Consider the following 15532-nt stretch of genomic DNA (forward strand, 5'->3'; position numbering starts at 1 on the left):
ACGTTTTCGGTTATATTAACCTTATATAGTGACTTGTATTGCCATATTATATTACACTTATCGGCCTTTTCGGTTTTTAGCCGTATTGAATGTAGCTCGTATGGTCCACGGCAGGCGTCGCTTATCCATGCAATCTTCATGAGACTTGTGCGAGACTTCAAACGTGAAGTGTCAGCGCCGCCATTTTGAAAACTGTTTACACAGCGGCCAGATCGCCATCTCATTCCAATTTTAAATTAATTTCGAGATTTGCCAGCTTCATCAGTGATGGAAATTATTCCATACGACTTCCAACCAACGTGGAGTAGAGAAGAGTTGGAAAGACGACAGGACAAGGACTAGTCCGTCGCGCTGGTATTTATGTCATTACTGTCGCACAATTAAAACGTGCCAGATCAGGCAGCTGGTGGGTTTTCAAAATAATAACTACATGCATGTATTTTTGTGATAAATACATATTATACTGAGCGCATTTCGCACATGTTCCTCACTAAGGTTTCGGACAGCACTACAAAATGGCGTCTCCAGTATGTAGCGCCCTATATAGTGAGTAGGGAGCGATTTCAGACACAAGGAAAACTTCCGGCTTGATTACGTCAGCATTCGAAAGAGGGCGCGCGCGTCTTTTGACAACGTTGGCAGATGTTGGTCACTTTGGTTTCCGCTGTACGTTTTACTTCCGTCCTACAATGTCTCGCACAGGTCTCAACGAATCTCTTTTACGGCCATTGCTTTGACATACGGACTGATATATTACAGAGCATATTTCAGACACTCATAACTTGCTATAGCAGTGACAAAATAGCTGTCAGAAATGCATTCCTACATTTAATAAAATGAGAAATAGAATTTTGATGATAAAAAAATTTGCCTTCAGTTCCCCTTTAATACAGGTGAAGTCTCCTGGTTTACTTGCATTGTTCGATTCGAACGTATTCCCTGAGAGAGGAGGACGAAGAGGTGCTTGCTTGCATGCTTTAAAGAAATCCTAAGAATCGGATGCCGTTCTATCACTGCACCACTCGCCATTTCCGTGCTGTCAAAGTGGGAGCCTCCTTTCTGTCTAAAAGGAAAGCTTGCCTGTTTTCTCTAAATGTATGAAAAGTTAATCCAGGAGGAGCTTGGGTTCTCCAGAGCACCTGTTTTGACTTATTTTTCCCTCACATGTAACATAAGATGTATAATATATGAATCTCCAGCCCTGGCAGTTAGAATACTTAATTCCGCCTCTCTCCTGACTACCTTTCAAATTGAATTATTATATTCTGTCGACAACTATATCTAAATCTCAACTATTTTCCTGAGAATGCCTGTCTGTTACCACAGAACTGGGGTTATGCAAGTAACATAACTATATTTTGTGTGTCTGTCCTGCAGGGCATGCCATCCATGCGGAGGTCACTGGTGCCTCAACTTCGTAGCGGGAAGTTCAATGTCCTTCTAACCACCTATGAGTACATCATTAAGGACAAACACATTCTCGCTAAGGTAAGATCATGCAGTATGTTAAGCACACAAACAGGCTGGTTTATTTTTTGCTAAGCTCTCTTATTCTGTTAAAAAAAGAGGAAAAAATAGAGTATTTCTTTGTGTGTTTTTCTTTTATTGCTAAGATCCGCTGGAAGTACATGATAGTGGATGAAGGACATCGTATGAAGAACCACCACTGCAAGCTTACGCAGGTGTTGAACACGCATTACGTCGCCCCACGCAGGCTTTTGCTAACAGGAACCCCTCTGCAGAACAAACTGCCCGAGCTCTGGGCTCTGCTCAATTTTCTCCTCCCCACAATCTTTAAAAGTTGCAGCACCTTTGAGCAGTGGTTCAACGCTCCATTCGCCATGACCGGGGAAAGGGTGAGCTCGCCTTCTGTATGCCCAGAGATCCTACTTTTTCCTTCGGTTGCTTTATCCTGTGGATGCACATGAAAAGCCAGACAAAGTTTGAAATAAGAAACGGTAGTACACAATTGTGTAGCCTGAAAGCTAGATGAAGATGAAAACATGAGCTAATCCTGGTTTAAATAATAGTTTAGGAGTGAATTTGCTTGGTGTTTTTTTTTTTTTTTCCCCCCTCACAGGTGGATTTGAATGAAGAGGAGACCATCCTGATCATCCGCCGTCTTCACAAAGTGCTGCGCCCTTTCTTGCTTCGTAGACTAAAGAAGGAAGTGGAATCTCAGCTGCCTGAAAAGGTGATGGATGACTAGATGGTAACGAAGTTAATTTGATTCCAAAACTGTTTTCATACCAAGCTCTCCACTTCATTTCTTTATTTTATTTATCCAAACTAGGGATGTTAACCGATGACCGTTTGACCGGTGGTTGACCGAATCAACGTCAACCAGTTAATTTTTTTTTGGTTGTCGGTTAAAAAAAAAAAATCAATTGTTTTGAAGCTGCCGATTTTGGAGCGGAGAACCTGGAATTCTGTGTTGTAAACGCTTGGGGCATGCCATGCGGTGTAAGGACGACAGCTGACAAATCAGAAACACCTATTCAGTCGTGTCGCGCCCCAGTTGAAGACAGCTGACAAATCAGAAACACCCATTCAGTCATGTCCCGCCCTCCCGCCCCAGTTGAAGACAGCTGACAAATCAGAAACACCCATTCAGTCATGTCCCGCCCTCCCGCCCCAGTTGAAAACAGCTGCCACTCGGTGAGAGAAAAGTGTAGACACAGGCTTTTTAGCTTACAAATTACTATTCTGTTTTTTTTTTTTTTTTTTAATTATTATTAGAAGGCACATCGAGTTTAGTCCTGCCCTGGCCAGTGCATTCTGAAAGTATGTTTCGGTCTGTAGCCAACAATGCATGTTATTGCAGATCATATCTCTCCACACAAACTAAAGGCACAGATGCCGACTTTTTCACGGCTGAATCGTGCAGATCCGATTTTTTTTTTTTTAAGGGGGGGCGTTGGAGTGTCTGAATAATGTCATCAGAGTAAATTCTGTATTAAAATTACTAAATAAGCAAATGCCATTGAAATTATTCAGACACTCCAACCCCCCCCCCCCCCCCCCCCCCCCCCCAAAAAAATCGGATCTGCACGATTCAGCCGTGAAAAAGGCAGCATCCGCCAAAAGGCGCGCCGTTTGCATCCCTGTTAAACTCCTAGGTTAACCGACTTTAACCGGCAAATGAGGCTCGGTGGTCAGTCAAGATTTTTTTTTTTTTTTTTTTTTTTAGTTTTCGCCATCCCTAATCCAAACTTTTCCTGAAATGTCCCCTAACATTACAGGTGGAGTATGTGGTCAAGTGTGACATGTCAGCCATTCAGAAAGTTCTCTATCGGCACATGCAAGGCAAAGGCATCTTGCTCACAGATGGCTCAGAGAAAGATAAGAAGGTAAGTGAAATAAATAAGAGGGTTTTCACCACCTCTGTTTACAGTCGGGATCCTTATTTTACCTGAATCCTCCACAGGGTAAAGGAGGGGCAAAGACTCTGATGAACACCATCATGCAGCTGAAGAAGATCTGTAACCACCCTTATATGTTCCAACACATTGAAGTAAGAGCCAGCTAACAAACAATAGAGAAGCTGGCTTAATATACTGCTGGAATGTAAAGTGCATCCAAATGTCTCGATCTTGGTCGGCCTCATTGACTGTACACACTCCATTTTCTATCTGCCCTTTCAGGAATCTTTTGCTGAGCACTTAGGCTACCCAAATGGCATCATCAATGGGTGAGCAGTTTTTAAATTAAACCAAGTCTTCCAGAACATTGATGACAAGCCAAAGGGATTAGTTATAACCTGATTAATATGTGGGTTACAAAAACTGCCACTGCCTCCCGTTGTGCCATGGGTAAAGATTGTGTTTTGTTTTGTTTTGTTTTTTTCTTTCCTGACAGTCCTGATCTGTACCGTGCTTCAGGAAAATTTGAGCTGCTGGACCGCATCCTGCCTAAGCTGCAGGCCACCATTCACAGAGTGTTGCTCTTCTGTCAGATGACTTCCCTAATGACCATCATGGAGGACTACTTCGCCTACCGCAACTTCCTCTACCTACGTCTAGATGGTGATCAACACATTATTTGGTTTTACCAAATAAGAAAGTTGGAGGTCGTCAAATAACATTTGCAATGAAAAAACAGCTTTAGAAACTTGTTTCCACTTTAATTCATCAGTAGGTGTTTGAGTTTGCTCATTAAAATGAGGAAAGCGCTAGTCATCATACATCAAACACTGTTGGGTTCCAGTGCTATTTCAAGCCAGGAAACTTTTTTTTCCCCCTTTTTGCCTCATTTCACAGGAACAACCAAGTCTGAAGACCGTGCTGCACTTCTGAAGAAGTTTAATGATGAGGGCTCTCAGTATTTCATCTTCTTGCTGAGCACCAGGGCAGGAGGTCTGGGCCTCAACCTGCAGGCTGCTGATACTGTTGTCATCTTTGACAGTGACTGGAACCCCCACCAGGTCTGACTGGAGTGTGGGTGTTTTAAGAGTTAGTGAAAACTTGGAGTTGAGCTCCTATCAGCTTCTTAATATTTTTTTAATATCATACCAATGGTTTTGGATAAAGATTTGGGGAAATTGCATCAGCTGAGGAGTAATTGCATAGTCAAGCGGAATTAAGTTCAGTGATGGAACAGTCTAAAGTTCACTCTGCGTGTCGTCTGAGTTTGCCATGTAAAATTCCAATTCTAGAAACAGTTCCACTGAACCTGTTGCCACTTTAGCGTTAGTGACATAATTAGCAGGCATGGCAAACGACATTTTTAATTAATATCAACTTTATATTTAAAATATGAAACCATGTCAAATGAAGATGACAAGGAAGAAGGGAAGGCAGTTTCACCAGCTGTACCTTGAACTGGAATATACAAATTATTATGAGCTAGTTAGGCTACCAGACAAAGATACATCAGTGAGTATGGCAACTTTAGGATCTATTTCCGTTCACAGAGTAGAAATAAACTAATTTTGTGTCCATATTATGTCCGAACTGGCAGCTTCTTGACATTTATGAATATACTTGTTAACTTTTTCACTTGGTATTAAAACTCTGTTATGTTTATTACGGAACGTATTACTGAAATGTATGGTTCACATGTAGATTTAGATTTCATATCAATATTTTTGTTTGTTTTGAATACTTAACATATCTCATAATAATGATTTACAACCCCAAAAGTTGGGACGCTGGGTAAAACGTAAATAAAAACAGAATGCAATTACTTGCAAATCCTTTTTCGACCTATATTCAATTGAATACAATACAAAAATGAGATTTAATGTTCAAACTGACCAACTTTTATATTTTTTTGGAAATATACTCTCATTCTAAGTTTAATGCTTGCTGTGGTTTGCCGAGTCCACATTTCGTGATTTTGGAAATCATGGACGTTGTTTCCTCCAGGCTAAAGAGGAAAAGGACCATCCAGATTGTTGACCAGCATCAGAATTCAAAAGCCAGTATTTGTGATGGTATGGGGGTGTGTTAGTGCCCATGACATGGGTAACTTGCACATGTGTGAAGGCACCTGCCATCCGGATGGCATCTTTTTTTTTTAAGGTCGTCCCTGTTTATTCCAGCAACACCGTGCAAAGCCACATTATGCACATGTTCTAACAGAATGGCTATGTAGTAAGAGTGCATGTGCTAAACTGGTCTGCCTGTAGTCTAGACTGGTCACCGATTGAAAAATGTGTGGTGTATTATGAAGCACAAAATGCAATAACGGAGATCCCGGACTATTAAAGGAACAGTCCACCGTACTTCCATAATGAAATATGCTCTTATCTGAATTGAGACGAGCTGCTCCGTACCTCTCCGAGCTTTGCGCGACCTCCCAGTCAGTCAGACGCGCTGTCACTCCTGTTAGCAATGTAGCTAGGCTCAGTATGGCCAATGGTATTTTTTGGGGCTGTAGTTAGATGCAACCAAACTCTTCCGCGTTTTTCCTGTTTACATAGGTTTATATGACCAGTGACATGAAACAAAGTTCAGTTACACAAATTGAAACGTAGCAATTTTCTATGCTATGGAAAGTCCGCACTATAATGACAGGCGTACTAACACCTTCTGCGCGCTTCGGCAGCGCATTGATATCTGAGCTCCGTATCAATGTGCTGCCGAAGCGCGCGGAAGGTGTTAGTACGCCTGTCATTATAGTGCGGACTTTCCATAGCATAGAAAATCGCCACGTTTCAATTTGTGTAACTGAACTTGTTTCATATCACTGGTCATATAAACCTATGTAAACAGGAAAAACGCGGAAGAGTTTGGTTGCATCTAACTACAGCCCCAAAAAATACCATTGGCCATACTGAGCCTAGCTACATTGCTAACAGGAGTGACAGCGTGTCTGACTGCGTCTGACTGACTGGGAGGTCGCACAAAGCTCGGAGAGGTACGGAGCAGCTCGTCTCAATTCAGATAAGAGCATATTTCATTATGGAAGTACGGTGGACTGTTCCTTGAAGCAATTGAAGTCATATGTGAAGAAAGAATGGGAAAGAATTTCACGTTCAAAACTTGAACAGTTGCTGTCGTCAGTTCCCAAATGTTTACCGAGTGTTGTTAAAAGAAAAGGTGATGTAATACAGTGGTAAACATGCCCCTGTCCCACCTTTTTTGGAATGTGTTGCAGGCACCAAATTCAGAACGAGTGTATATTTATTAAAAAAAAACAAAACAGTGAGGTTTATCAGTTTGAACTTTAAATCTCTTATCTTTTTGTATACATTCGAATACAAGTTGAAAATGATTTGCATTCTATTTTTATTCACTTTTTACCCAGTGTCCCAACTTTTTGGAATCAGAGTTATACAATCATGCCCCTTGACATGCTTTTATATCCTTCTGATGGGAAGATGTGTATGGATGGGCAGCATTTACAGCAACACTGGCTAATCTTGTGCATTTGTGAGCTCATGCACATGGACGTGCCCTTTCCTCCAAGCGTGTTACTTCACCCCTGACATTGCATGAGCAGCAGTTTGGAAAGATGCTGTCAGCTGGTGTCATGTACCTTGGAGAAAGCATGTGATTAATATTCACTCTTCCTGGTTGGTAGCTGCGGTATGATTGGGGAAAGATGTCTAGTGGGTGGGAATTGGCTATGACTAAATTAGGGAGAAAATCAGGGAAAAATATGACAGGAACTTAAAACGGTTATGTATTACATATATTTAAAACACCCTCATGTGAAAATGATCTGAACAGAATCCCTTTGATTATGAATATGAATGTTAAAATAGTTGTAAGTTTTACAGTAAAATGAAAACTTCATGAAAAAGTCATTTTGAAACAAATCAAACATAAGGTGTTGGGTTTTATGGCACTGACTAAAAATAATGGTTGCACTCACTCTGCGGAATGATCTTTCTGTCTTTAGGATTTGCAGGCTCAGGACCGCGCTCACCGAATCGGACAGCAGAACGAGGTGCGTGTGCTGCGTCTCTGCACCGTCAATAGTGTAGAAGAGAAGATCCTCGCTGCTGCCAAATATAAGCTCAACGTTGACCAGAAGGTCATCCAGGCTGGCATGTTCGACCAGAAATCTTCTAGTCACGAGCGCAGGGCTTTCCTACAGGCCATCCTGGAACATGAGGAGCAGAACGAGGTAAGCGAACAGGAAACCAGCAAAGAAACAACCATGTGGCCATTTTACATTGCAATGTGTAATTATGTACATTCCATTAGCATTAAAATGGAGTGAAACCTGGGGGCATCGTGGCTCAGGTGGCTAAGGCGCCATACCATAAATCCGGGGACCCGGGTTCGATTCCGACCCGAGGTCATTTCCCGATCCCTCCCCGTCTCTCTCTACCGCTCATTTCCTGTCCTGTCTCTACACTGTCCTATCCAATAAAGGTGAAAAAAGCCCAAAAAAAATCTTAAAAAAAAAAAAATGGAGTGAAACCTGCTTAAATGCTTTAAGAAGAGTCTTCCTAATGCAGATATGTGAGACACACAAACGTTTCGGTATGCCGCAAAAGTACAGGCCACAATTCTACTTGGTTGTGCTCAAGTTATTCAAAAGACTTTCCCTGAGGACTCTGCACACGCTGGTAGTGCTGAGGATGTGTTGCTCGAATATTTTGTTTATTTGCAGGAAATTAGCCTGATAACGTTGTTTATGAATTTGAGGGCCCTTGGCATATTTGGGATTGTGACCTTGTCCTGAGATGGCATCATGGAACTTTTGAGTCGAGCCTTAAACAGGCGACTGCAGATTTCCCAAAAGCATCGTAGTACAAAGATCATCATTAAACAGTAGAGCGAGCAACACAATGAACACTCTGTCTCCTTGTTAAGATGCTCTTGGTGTTAAGAGGCTTTTGGGAAACCCACCAAAGATCAGTTATGTTGAATGTTGTAAAAGCATCCTTTCATCAGCAGATTGCGATCTACAGTAGTCACCACCTTTTTGAACTGGGCCTGCTGTATTTATTCAAATAATAGAAAAATGAAGTCTGTGTTTTAATTGGATTTATAAAAACTGGATTGCCATTAAGGGCGGCACGGTGGTGTAGTGGTTAGCGCTGTCGCCTCACAGCAAGAAGGTCCGGGTTCGAGCCCCGTGGCCGGCGAGGGCCTTTCTGTGCGGAGTTTGCATGTTCTCCCCGTGTCCGCGTGGGTTTCCTCCGGGTGCTCCGGTTTCCCCCACAGTCCAAAGACATGCAGGTTAGGTTAACTGGTGACTCTAAATTGACCGTGAGTGTGAATGGTTGTCTGTGTCTATGTGTCAGCCCTGTGATGACCTGGCGACTTGTCCAGGGTGTACCCTGCCTTTCGCCCGTAGTCAGCTGGGATAGGCTCCAGCTTGCCTGCGACCCTGTAGAACAGGATAAAGCGGCTAGAGATGATGAGATGAGATGAGTGAGCATAAGTTTTTACTCCATTTCATATGTGAAGAAAACACCAAGTGGTAAGTCTCTCACTGCTTGTAGGCATTGACTTTCAACAATAGCAGGATCTGCTACGTCAGACCTGCACTGAATCTGCTCAGATTCAGGCAAGTGCTGCAAAACCGATAAGGCACATTGCAATACAGATGGATAATGACCCAAAACATACCGCGAAAGCAAGAGTTGTAAATGGCTGAGTCAGCCAACCTAATTGAACGTTCTTTTCACTTACTGAAGGCAGAAACCCACAAACAGTAACTGAAGGCAGCTTTAGTAAAGGCTTGGGAAAGCATCTCAAGGGAGGAAACTCAGTATCTGGTGATGTCCAGGGGTCCAGACTTCAGGCATTCTTTGACTGTAAAGGATTTGAATTCAAGTATAAAAAAAAAATGATGGTTATACATATTCAACAATACTCTTTTATCCTCTGAAACAATTTTTAATAAATTTGGCTGTTTGTCAGTTTGCTATAACTTTATATTAAAATTCCCTTTATCTATGGTAGCTGAAAAACAAACTAAACATTCATCCAAAGAAAATATTCTTCTGAACAGTTAGTTTTTCCAGGCATTCTAATGCTCAGATGCTGTGCACTGCCTTTCGCAAGACCTCTCGCTATTTATCTGTCCAACCTTTCAATATCAGTCCTCCCAGAAAACCTTGATCGGGTTCAGGTCGGTTGACTTTGATTGAGGTCGGGCAATTCTATTAAGGACAGCACTTCTGTCTTCCTCTAATCTGTTGCTGACAATCGGACAGTACTTCTGGAATTAAAAAGAAGAAGAAGAAAGATGACCTTTGCTTTTCTCCAAACTTACATGTAGTGTGGAAAAGTTTAACAAGCTATCCTGGATACCACATTGATGCTGATTTCGACTTAGTAGTTGCTACTTAATGCAAATAATTTGTTAAAGGAACAGTCCACCGTACTTCCATAATGAAATATGTTATTCTCTGAATTGAGACGAGCTGCTCCGTACCTCTCCGAGCTTTGTGCGACCTCCCAGTCAGTCAGACGCGCTGTCACTCCTGTTAGCAATGTAGCTAGGCTCAGTATGGCCAATGGTATTTTTTGGGGCTGTAGTTAGATGCGATCAAACTCTTCCGCGTTTTTCCTGTTTACATAGGTTTATATGACCAGTGATATGAAACAAGTTCAGTTAGACAAATTGAAACGTGGCGATTTTCTATGCTATGGAAAGTCCGCACTATAATGACAGGCGTACTAACACCTTCTGCGCGCTTCGGAAGCGCATTGATATCTGAGCTCCATATCAATGTGCTGCCAAAGCGCGGAGAAGGTGTTAGTACGCCTGTCATTATAGTGCGGACTTTCCATAGCATAGAAAATCGCTACGTTTCAATTTTTTAACTGAACTTGTTTCATATCACTGGTCATATAAACCTATGTAAACAGGAAAAACGCGGAAGAGTTTGGTCGCATCTAACTACAGCCCCAAAAAATACCATTGGCCATACTGAGCCTAGCTACATTGCTAACAGGAGTGACAGCGCGTCTGACTGCGTCTGACTGACTGGGAGGTCGCGCAAAGCTCGGAGAGGTACGGAGCAGCTCGTCTCAATTCAGATAAGAGCATATTTCATTATGGAAGTACGGTGGACTGTTCCTTTAAATGAGAAGCGTTATGTTTGGAGAAAGGAAAACACTGCATTCCAGCATAAGAACATTATCCCATCTGTGAAACATGGTGGTGGTAGTATCATGGTTTGGGCCTGTTTTGCTGCATCTGGGCCAGGACGGCTTGCCATCATTGATGGAACGATGAATTCTGAATTATACCAGCGAATTCTAAAGGAAAATGTCAGGACATCTGTCCATGAACTGAACCTCAAGAGAAGGTGGGTCATGCAGCAAGACAACGACCCTAAGCACACAAGTCGTTCTACCAAAGAATGGTTAAAGAAGAATAAAGTTAATGTTTTGGAATGGCCAAGTCAAAGTCCTGACCTTAATCCAATTGAAATGTTGTGTAAGGACCTGAAGCGATCGGTTCATATGAGGAAACCCACCAACATCCCAGAGTTGAAGCTGTTCTGTACGGAGGAATGGGCTAAAATTCCTCCAAGCCGGTGTGCAGGACTGATCAACAGTTACCGCAAACGTTTAGTTGCAGTTATTGCTGCACAAGGGGGTCACACCAGATACTGAAAGCAAAGGTTCACATACTTTTGCCACTCACAGATATGCAATATTGGATCATTTTCCTCAATAAATAAATGACCAAGTATAATATTTTTGTCTCATTTGTTTAACTGGGTTCTCTTTATCTACTTTTAGGACTTGTGTGAAAATCTGATGATGTTTTAGGTCATATTTATGCAGAAATATAGAAAATTCTAAAGGGTTCACAAACTCGCTGTAAGTGAGCAGTAGATCACAGTTGATCTTGTATTAGGAAAGCTGCTAACTGATACATAAGTGGCCATATCGTAGTGTTTAACACATTGTGTTAATGAACATGTAAAACTTTGCACTTTTTCTACACTCTAACAATGTACCTCACTGCCTCTCTCTCTCTCACACACACTTTGTATCTCATTGCAGATCTAAATGAGGGCAGTATCAGTTTTAAAGCTTGATTACTCTCCAAGTGTATTTAATTAATTTCCTGTTAGTGTTGTTTGACTTAAGGTCTGCAGAAAGTGTAATAACTTGTAAGCTAAATATACATTCCACAGTCAGCATACTTTAACCTTCCATTGAAATGACTGTTCTGTCACAGGTCACCTGTGTATAATTAAATCTGTAAATCCTGAATGAATTTCTTACGAGCTTGCAGTAATACAGTCAGGTAGGTCCGACATATTTTTTTTATGCTTTTGCCCCTGTACGCCACCACAGTGGATTTGGAATGACGCGATCAAGATGTTATTGAAGTGTAAACTTTCAGCTTTAATTCAAGGAGGTTTATAAAGATATACAGTATATCGCATTAACCATTTATGAATTACAGCTATTTTTACGTAGTCCATCCATTTTCACAGGTTCAAAAGTATTCAGCCAACTGATTCATAAGCAGTTTTATGGCCAATTATGGCCCGTTTCCTCATTTCATGACCGATTTAAGGAGATTAAAGGTCTGGAGCTGATTCCTAGTGTTGAATTTACGTTTGGCAGCTGTTCATCTCAATATGCAGTCCAAAGAGGTATCGATGCAAGTAAAAGAGGCCATCATTTTCTGAAAAAAAAAAAACAGAGATGGCAGAAACCACTTTGTGATGGTGTACAGATGCAAAATTACAAAAATTGTGTCACTGTCAAAATATTTATTATGGAAGTCAAGAGTGTCCATGCTTGCAAAACTTTATGCTGTTTTTCTCATGAGAACAAGTTAATTTTTATCCCCCTGGCATATCGTACAGGGGGATGTAGCTTTCGCTCTATCCATCTGTAAACATTTTAGTTTCCAGAGCATAACTCAAACTATCAGGAATTATTTCGCGAAACCTGACAGTTATGTTAAGTGACTAGAGGGAGTTGTGCCTTTTTGACATTTTCGTATTCCTGTGGTGATTGATTTTTTTCCCCCCGTATTTCCATGGCAACCAATTCAACTTAGGAAAATTTGGAGAGAGGTTTCATGTGGGGGCTGGGGGGATATGCCATCTCCTGGTGACTGTTCTCATTAAGATGATAAAGTTTGTTTTCTCGTAATAATGAGTTGTTTATAAACTATTTATTAATTATTAATAAATAAAAATGAATTTATTACGTGTTCATTTTGTTTTATCGAGTTAATTATGTATTTTTATTGATTTCATTCTCTTCCCATTCATTCATTATCGGCAGACTGAGTGAACATGGCATCAGGTTCACTGGAAGGTCGCTTAATAAAATTTTCGCCTTTTATTACCAGAAATAAATTTTTTAACTTTTCAGAGTGTTGCGCTTGGAGCCATTTTCATTTGACATGAATGGCATCCCGCTAAATTACCTACGGTATAAATTTGTTTGGGGGAAAAGTCCGGGGTGACAGTCAAGTGTCTGTAGGCTATGTAGGGATGCTGTGTGGGTCACTGTGTACAGGGGGCTGAACTTGCAAGTCTCATGGCAAACTGGATGGTTTAGAGCATGTCTTTAACAGTTAAGTAAAATTAATAAATATTATTAATAAAATAACATGAATAAATATTATAAAAAAAGCTGTTGAAATCATCCATGTCTTCCCTCTTGCTGTTTCAAAATACTACCTGGCTTTTCATCAGAGATTGTTCATAAAATGTGCTTATGTCAACTCAAACTCAGTTTGTGCATGATTATTTCATTGTAACTATAATTTTAACCTCTCTTAAATGCTGTATCCTAAACTATGTTTACTTAAGGTAAATAGTAGGCTATATACCCAAATACAGAGTACTTAAGATTTAAAAAAAAAAAAAAAACCGCAATACGTACCGAACCGCAGACCTCAAACCGCAATACGTACCGAACCGTGACTTTTGTGAACCGTGCCACCCCTAGTATTCTGTAATTAGACTTCTCAAAAAAATGTTCTTAGAGTTTATCTATAAACTTCTTTATGCTCTCTGTGCATGTAAGCATGTCATGTAGAGTTTGTGTCATAACCAAAACAAAATGTTTTCTATCTTTTTTCTTTTTCTTTTATTACGACCAGTAAATATAAACAGTACAACGCAACATGTTGATTACTCAGCCCTGCAGTACAGAGTTGTATATAATAACTCTGTACCATATACACAGCGTCACATACCCTCCACAGTCTCAAACCTATAGACCCCTTTCACATGACATCACCGCGCCGCGAGATTTTGTTAGGCGCCATATTGGAAGACCAAGTACATGCACTCACAATGTAAAACAAAGTACGAGCGAGAGTAAAGTGACACGATGGATGATAATTCTGGTTATGTGAGTACCAGTTGCAGAAAGGGCACGGTATGTGGAGAAACTGGCTGTGATTGATGGGTTTGACCCATATGATAAGGCTCGGGGCAAGGGAGAATGGAAACATAAGGAGGACCTGACACCAATTCTGCCATCTGTTTGCTACCCAGACATTGTAAACTATTTGTTGTTTACACCCAGTGCCTACACTCAGTGTTCGAACTATGCCGATATTTTTGGGGGGTCCCTTTTTTCCCTGGGGGGGTGCTTGCGCTTGTCTCGGAGCGCGGATCTCCAAACACATGAGAAGCCTATCTTACACACATCACGCGGGCTCCACACCTCCACACACGCATCGCGTCTGAAGTCATAACTCATCAGGGGAAATCGTGTTCGCATTGGCATGTTCAAAAAACAACCTCGTGTCAACAATGATACCACATGGCACACGCAAGGAAAAAAAAAAAAAAACAGTCAGGCTACTCAACAACCAACCTGGCAGCAGCGAGCAAGCCCCAAACCATCCTAAATTATTATTATTAAGTTGTAGAAGTCTGGGAGGCTTGCTCCTCATACAGTTATCAACTTGGGGCCAATTTAGCATGTTTTAAATCTGAATTTCTTGCGTTTGCTTACCTCAGAGTGTCCGCAGATCATGCACAGACTTATCCATTATATCCACAGTTTTTTGCCAAGTCTCACACAGGTTTCTTTCAAGTCTACTGTTGGGCCAATAAATCATAAATAAAACAGCTCAGATTTGTTTAAGTCGTTTGCCACTCCACTTTATTCTCGTGGGTTCACATACCGCTGCCGTTATTTCCCCTAATCACGAGTTTGTTGGTCTTCCAAAATGGCGCAGGGTCTGTTTACTTCCGGTTTCGGGTGACGTCAGTGAAAGGGGTCTATAGAGATTTTTCATCATACCATGGTATTGTATTCTTATTATATTAATGTGTGTCATCGTGTGCTGCATGTACTGTAAAGCAAATAGGACGACTGAATGCACATGTAAAAGCAATATCTCAATGAGCCTGTTTAATAAACAAGCATCGAGTGAAAAAGGAGGGGAGAAGGGAAGAGTATGAAACTGGAGACAGAGGTTGAGAAATTCAGGTTTCATTATTTGACCATGTCATCTACTATTATATGAAGGTTGAAGGCTGTTCAGTTTTTTCTTTTATTGATTCTTTGTTTGATTATTTCATTCGTTTTTCATTTGTGAATGTGTAGTGTATATTTTGTGGCCACCGAAGTAGGTGGATAATCATCATCATCATCATCTCCCCCCAATCCACATAATAAATATAATTATTCTAATCACCCAAATGAGGATGGGTTCCCTTTTGAGTCTGGTTCCTCTCGAGGTTTCTTCCTGTCGTCTGAGGGAGTTTTTCCTTGCCACAATCACCACAGGTTTGCTCAGTAGGGATAGACTAGGGATAAAATTAGCTCATGTTTAAAATCACTAAAATTCTGTAAAGCTGTTTTGTGACAATGTCTGTTAAAAGCGCTATAAAAATAAACTTATTCTATCCACATTCACTGGATATGAGCAGTCGTACACTCTGATTGGCTACTCTACTACTAGGATATCAACTCATATACCTTGAGTAGAGAAAAACAAAATGGCGGAGCTTGTTGCTGAACCAACGGAGGACGAAATAAAAACTCTACTCGGTAACATCCCCCCCCCCCCCCCCCCCACACACACACACACAAAAAAAAAAAAAGTAATAAAAGTATTTGATGGTAAGAACTTTTTTCTTCTTCTTCTTCTTTCCAAGAATAATAATAATAAT

General features: G+C 41.0%; 1 protein-coding gene across 2 annotated transcripts in view; it reads left to right on the forward strand.

Annotated features, from left to right (window-relative positions):
* smarca2 (SWI/SNF related, matrix associated, actin dependent regulator of chromatin, subfamily a, member 2) overlaps positions 1-15532 on the forward strand; it is a 147217-nt gene that overhangs the window by 71331 nt on the left and 60354 nt on the right. For both annotated transcript variants that reach the window (XM_060907217.1, XM_060907218.1), the window contains exons 18-26: positions 1378-1488; positions 1614-1856; positions 2081-2194; positions 3243-3350; positions 3428-3514; positions 3645-3691; positions 3859-4025; positions 4260-4423; positions 7348-7575. In XM_060907217.1, the coding sequence (XP_060763200.1) occupies positions 1378-1488; positions 1614-1856; positions 2081-2194; positions 3243-3350; positions 3428-3514; positions 3645-3691; positions 3859-4025; positions 4260-4423; positions 7348-7575 (1269 nt within the window). The remainder of the gene's footprint in view (positions 1-1377; positions 1489-1613; positions 1857-2080; positions 2195-3242; positions 3351-3427; positions 3515-3644; positions 3692-3858; positions 4026-4259; positions 4424-7347; positions 7576-15532) is intronic.

This window comes from Neoarius graeffei, chromosome 24 (genome assembly GCF_027579695.1).
Source record: "Neoarius graeffei isolate fNeoGra1 chromosome 24, fNeoGra1.pri, whole genome shotgun sequence".
NCBI classification, from domain to species: domain Eukaryota; kingdom Metazoa; phylum Chordata; class Actinopteri; order Siluriformes; family Ariidae; genus Neoarius; species Neoarius graeffei.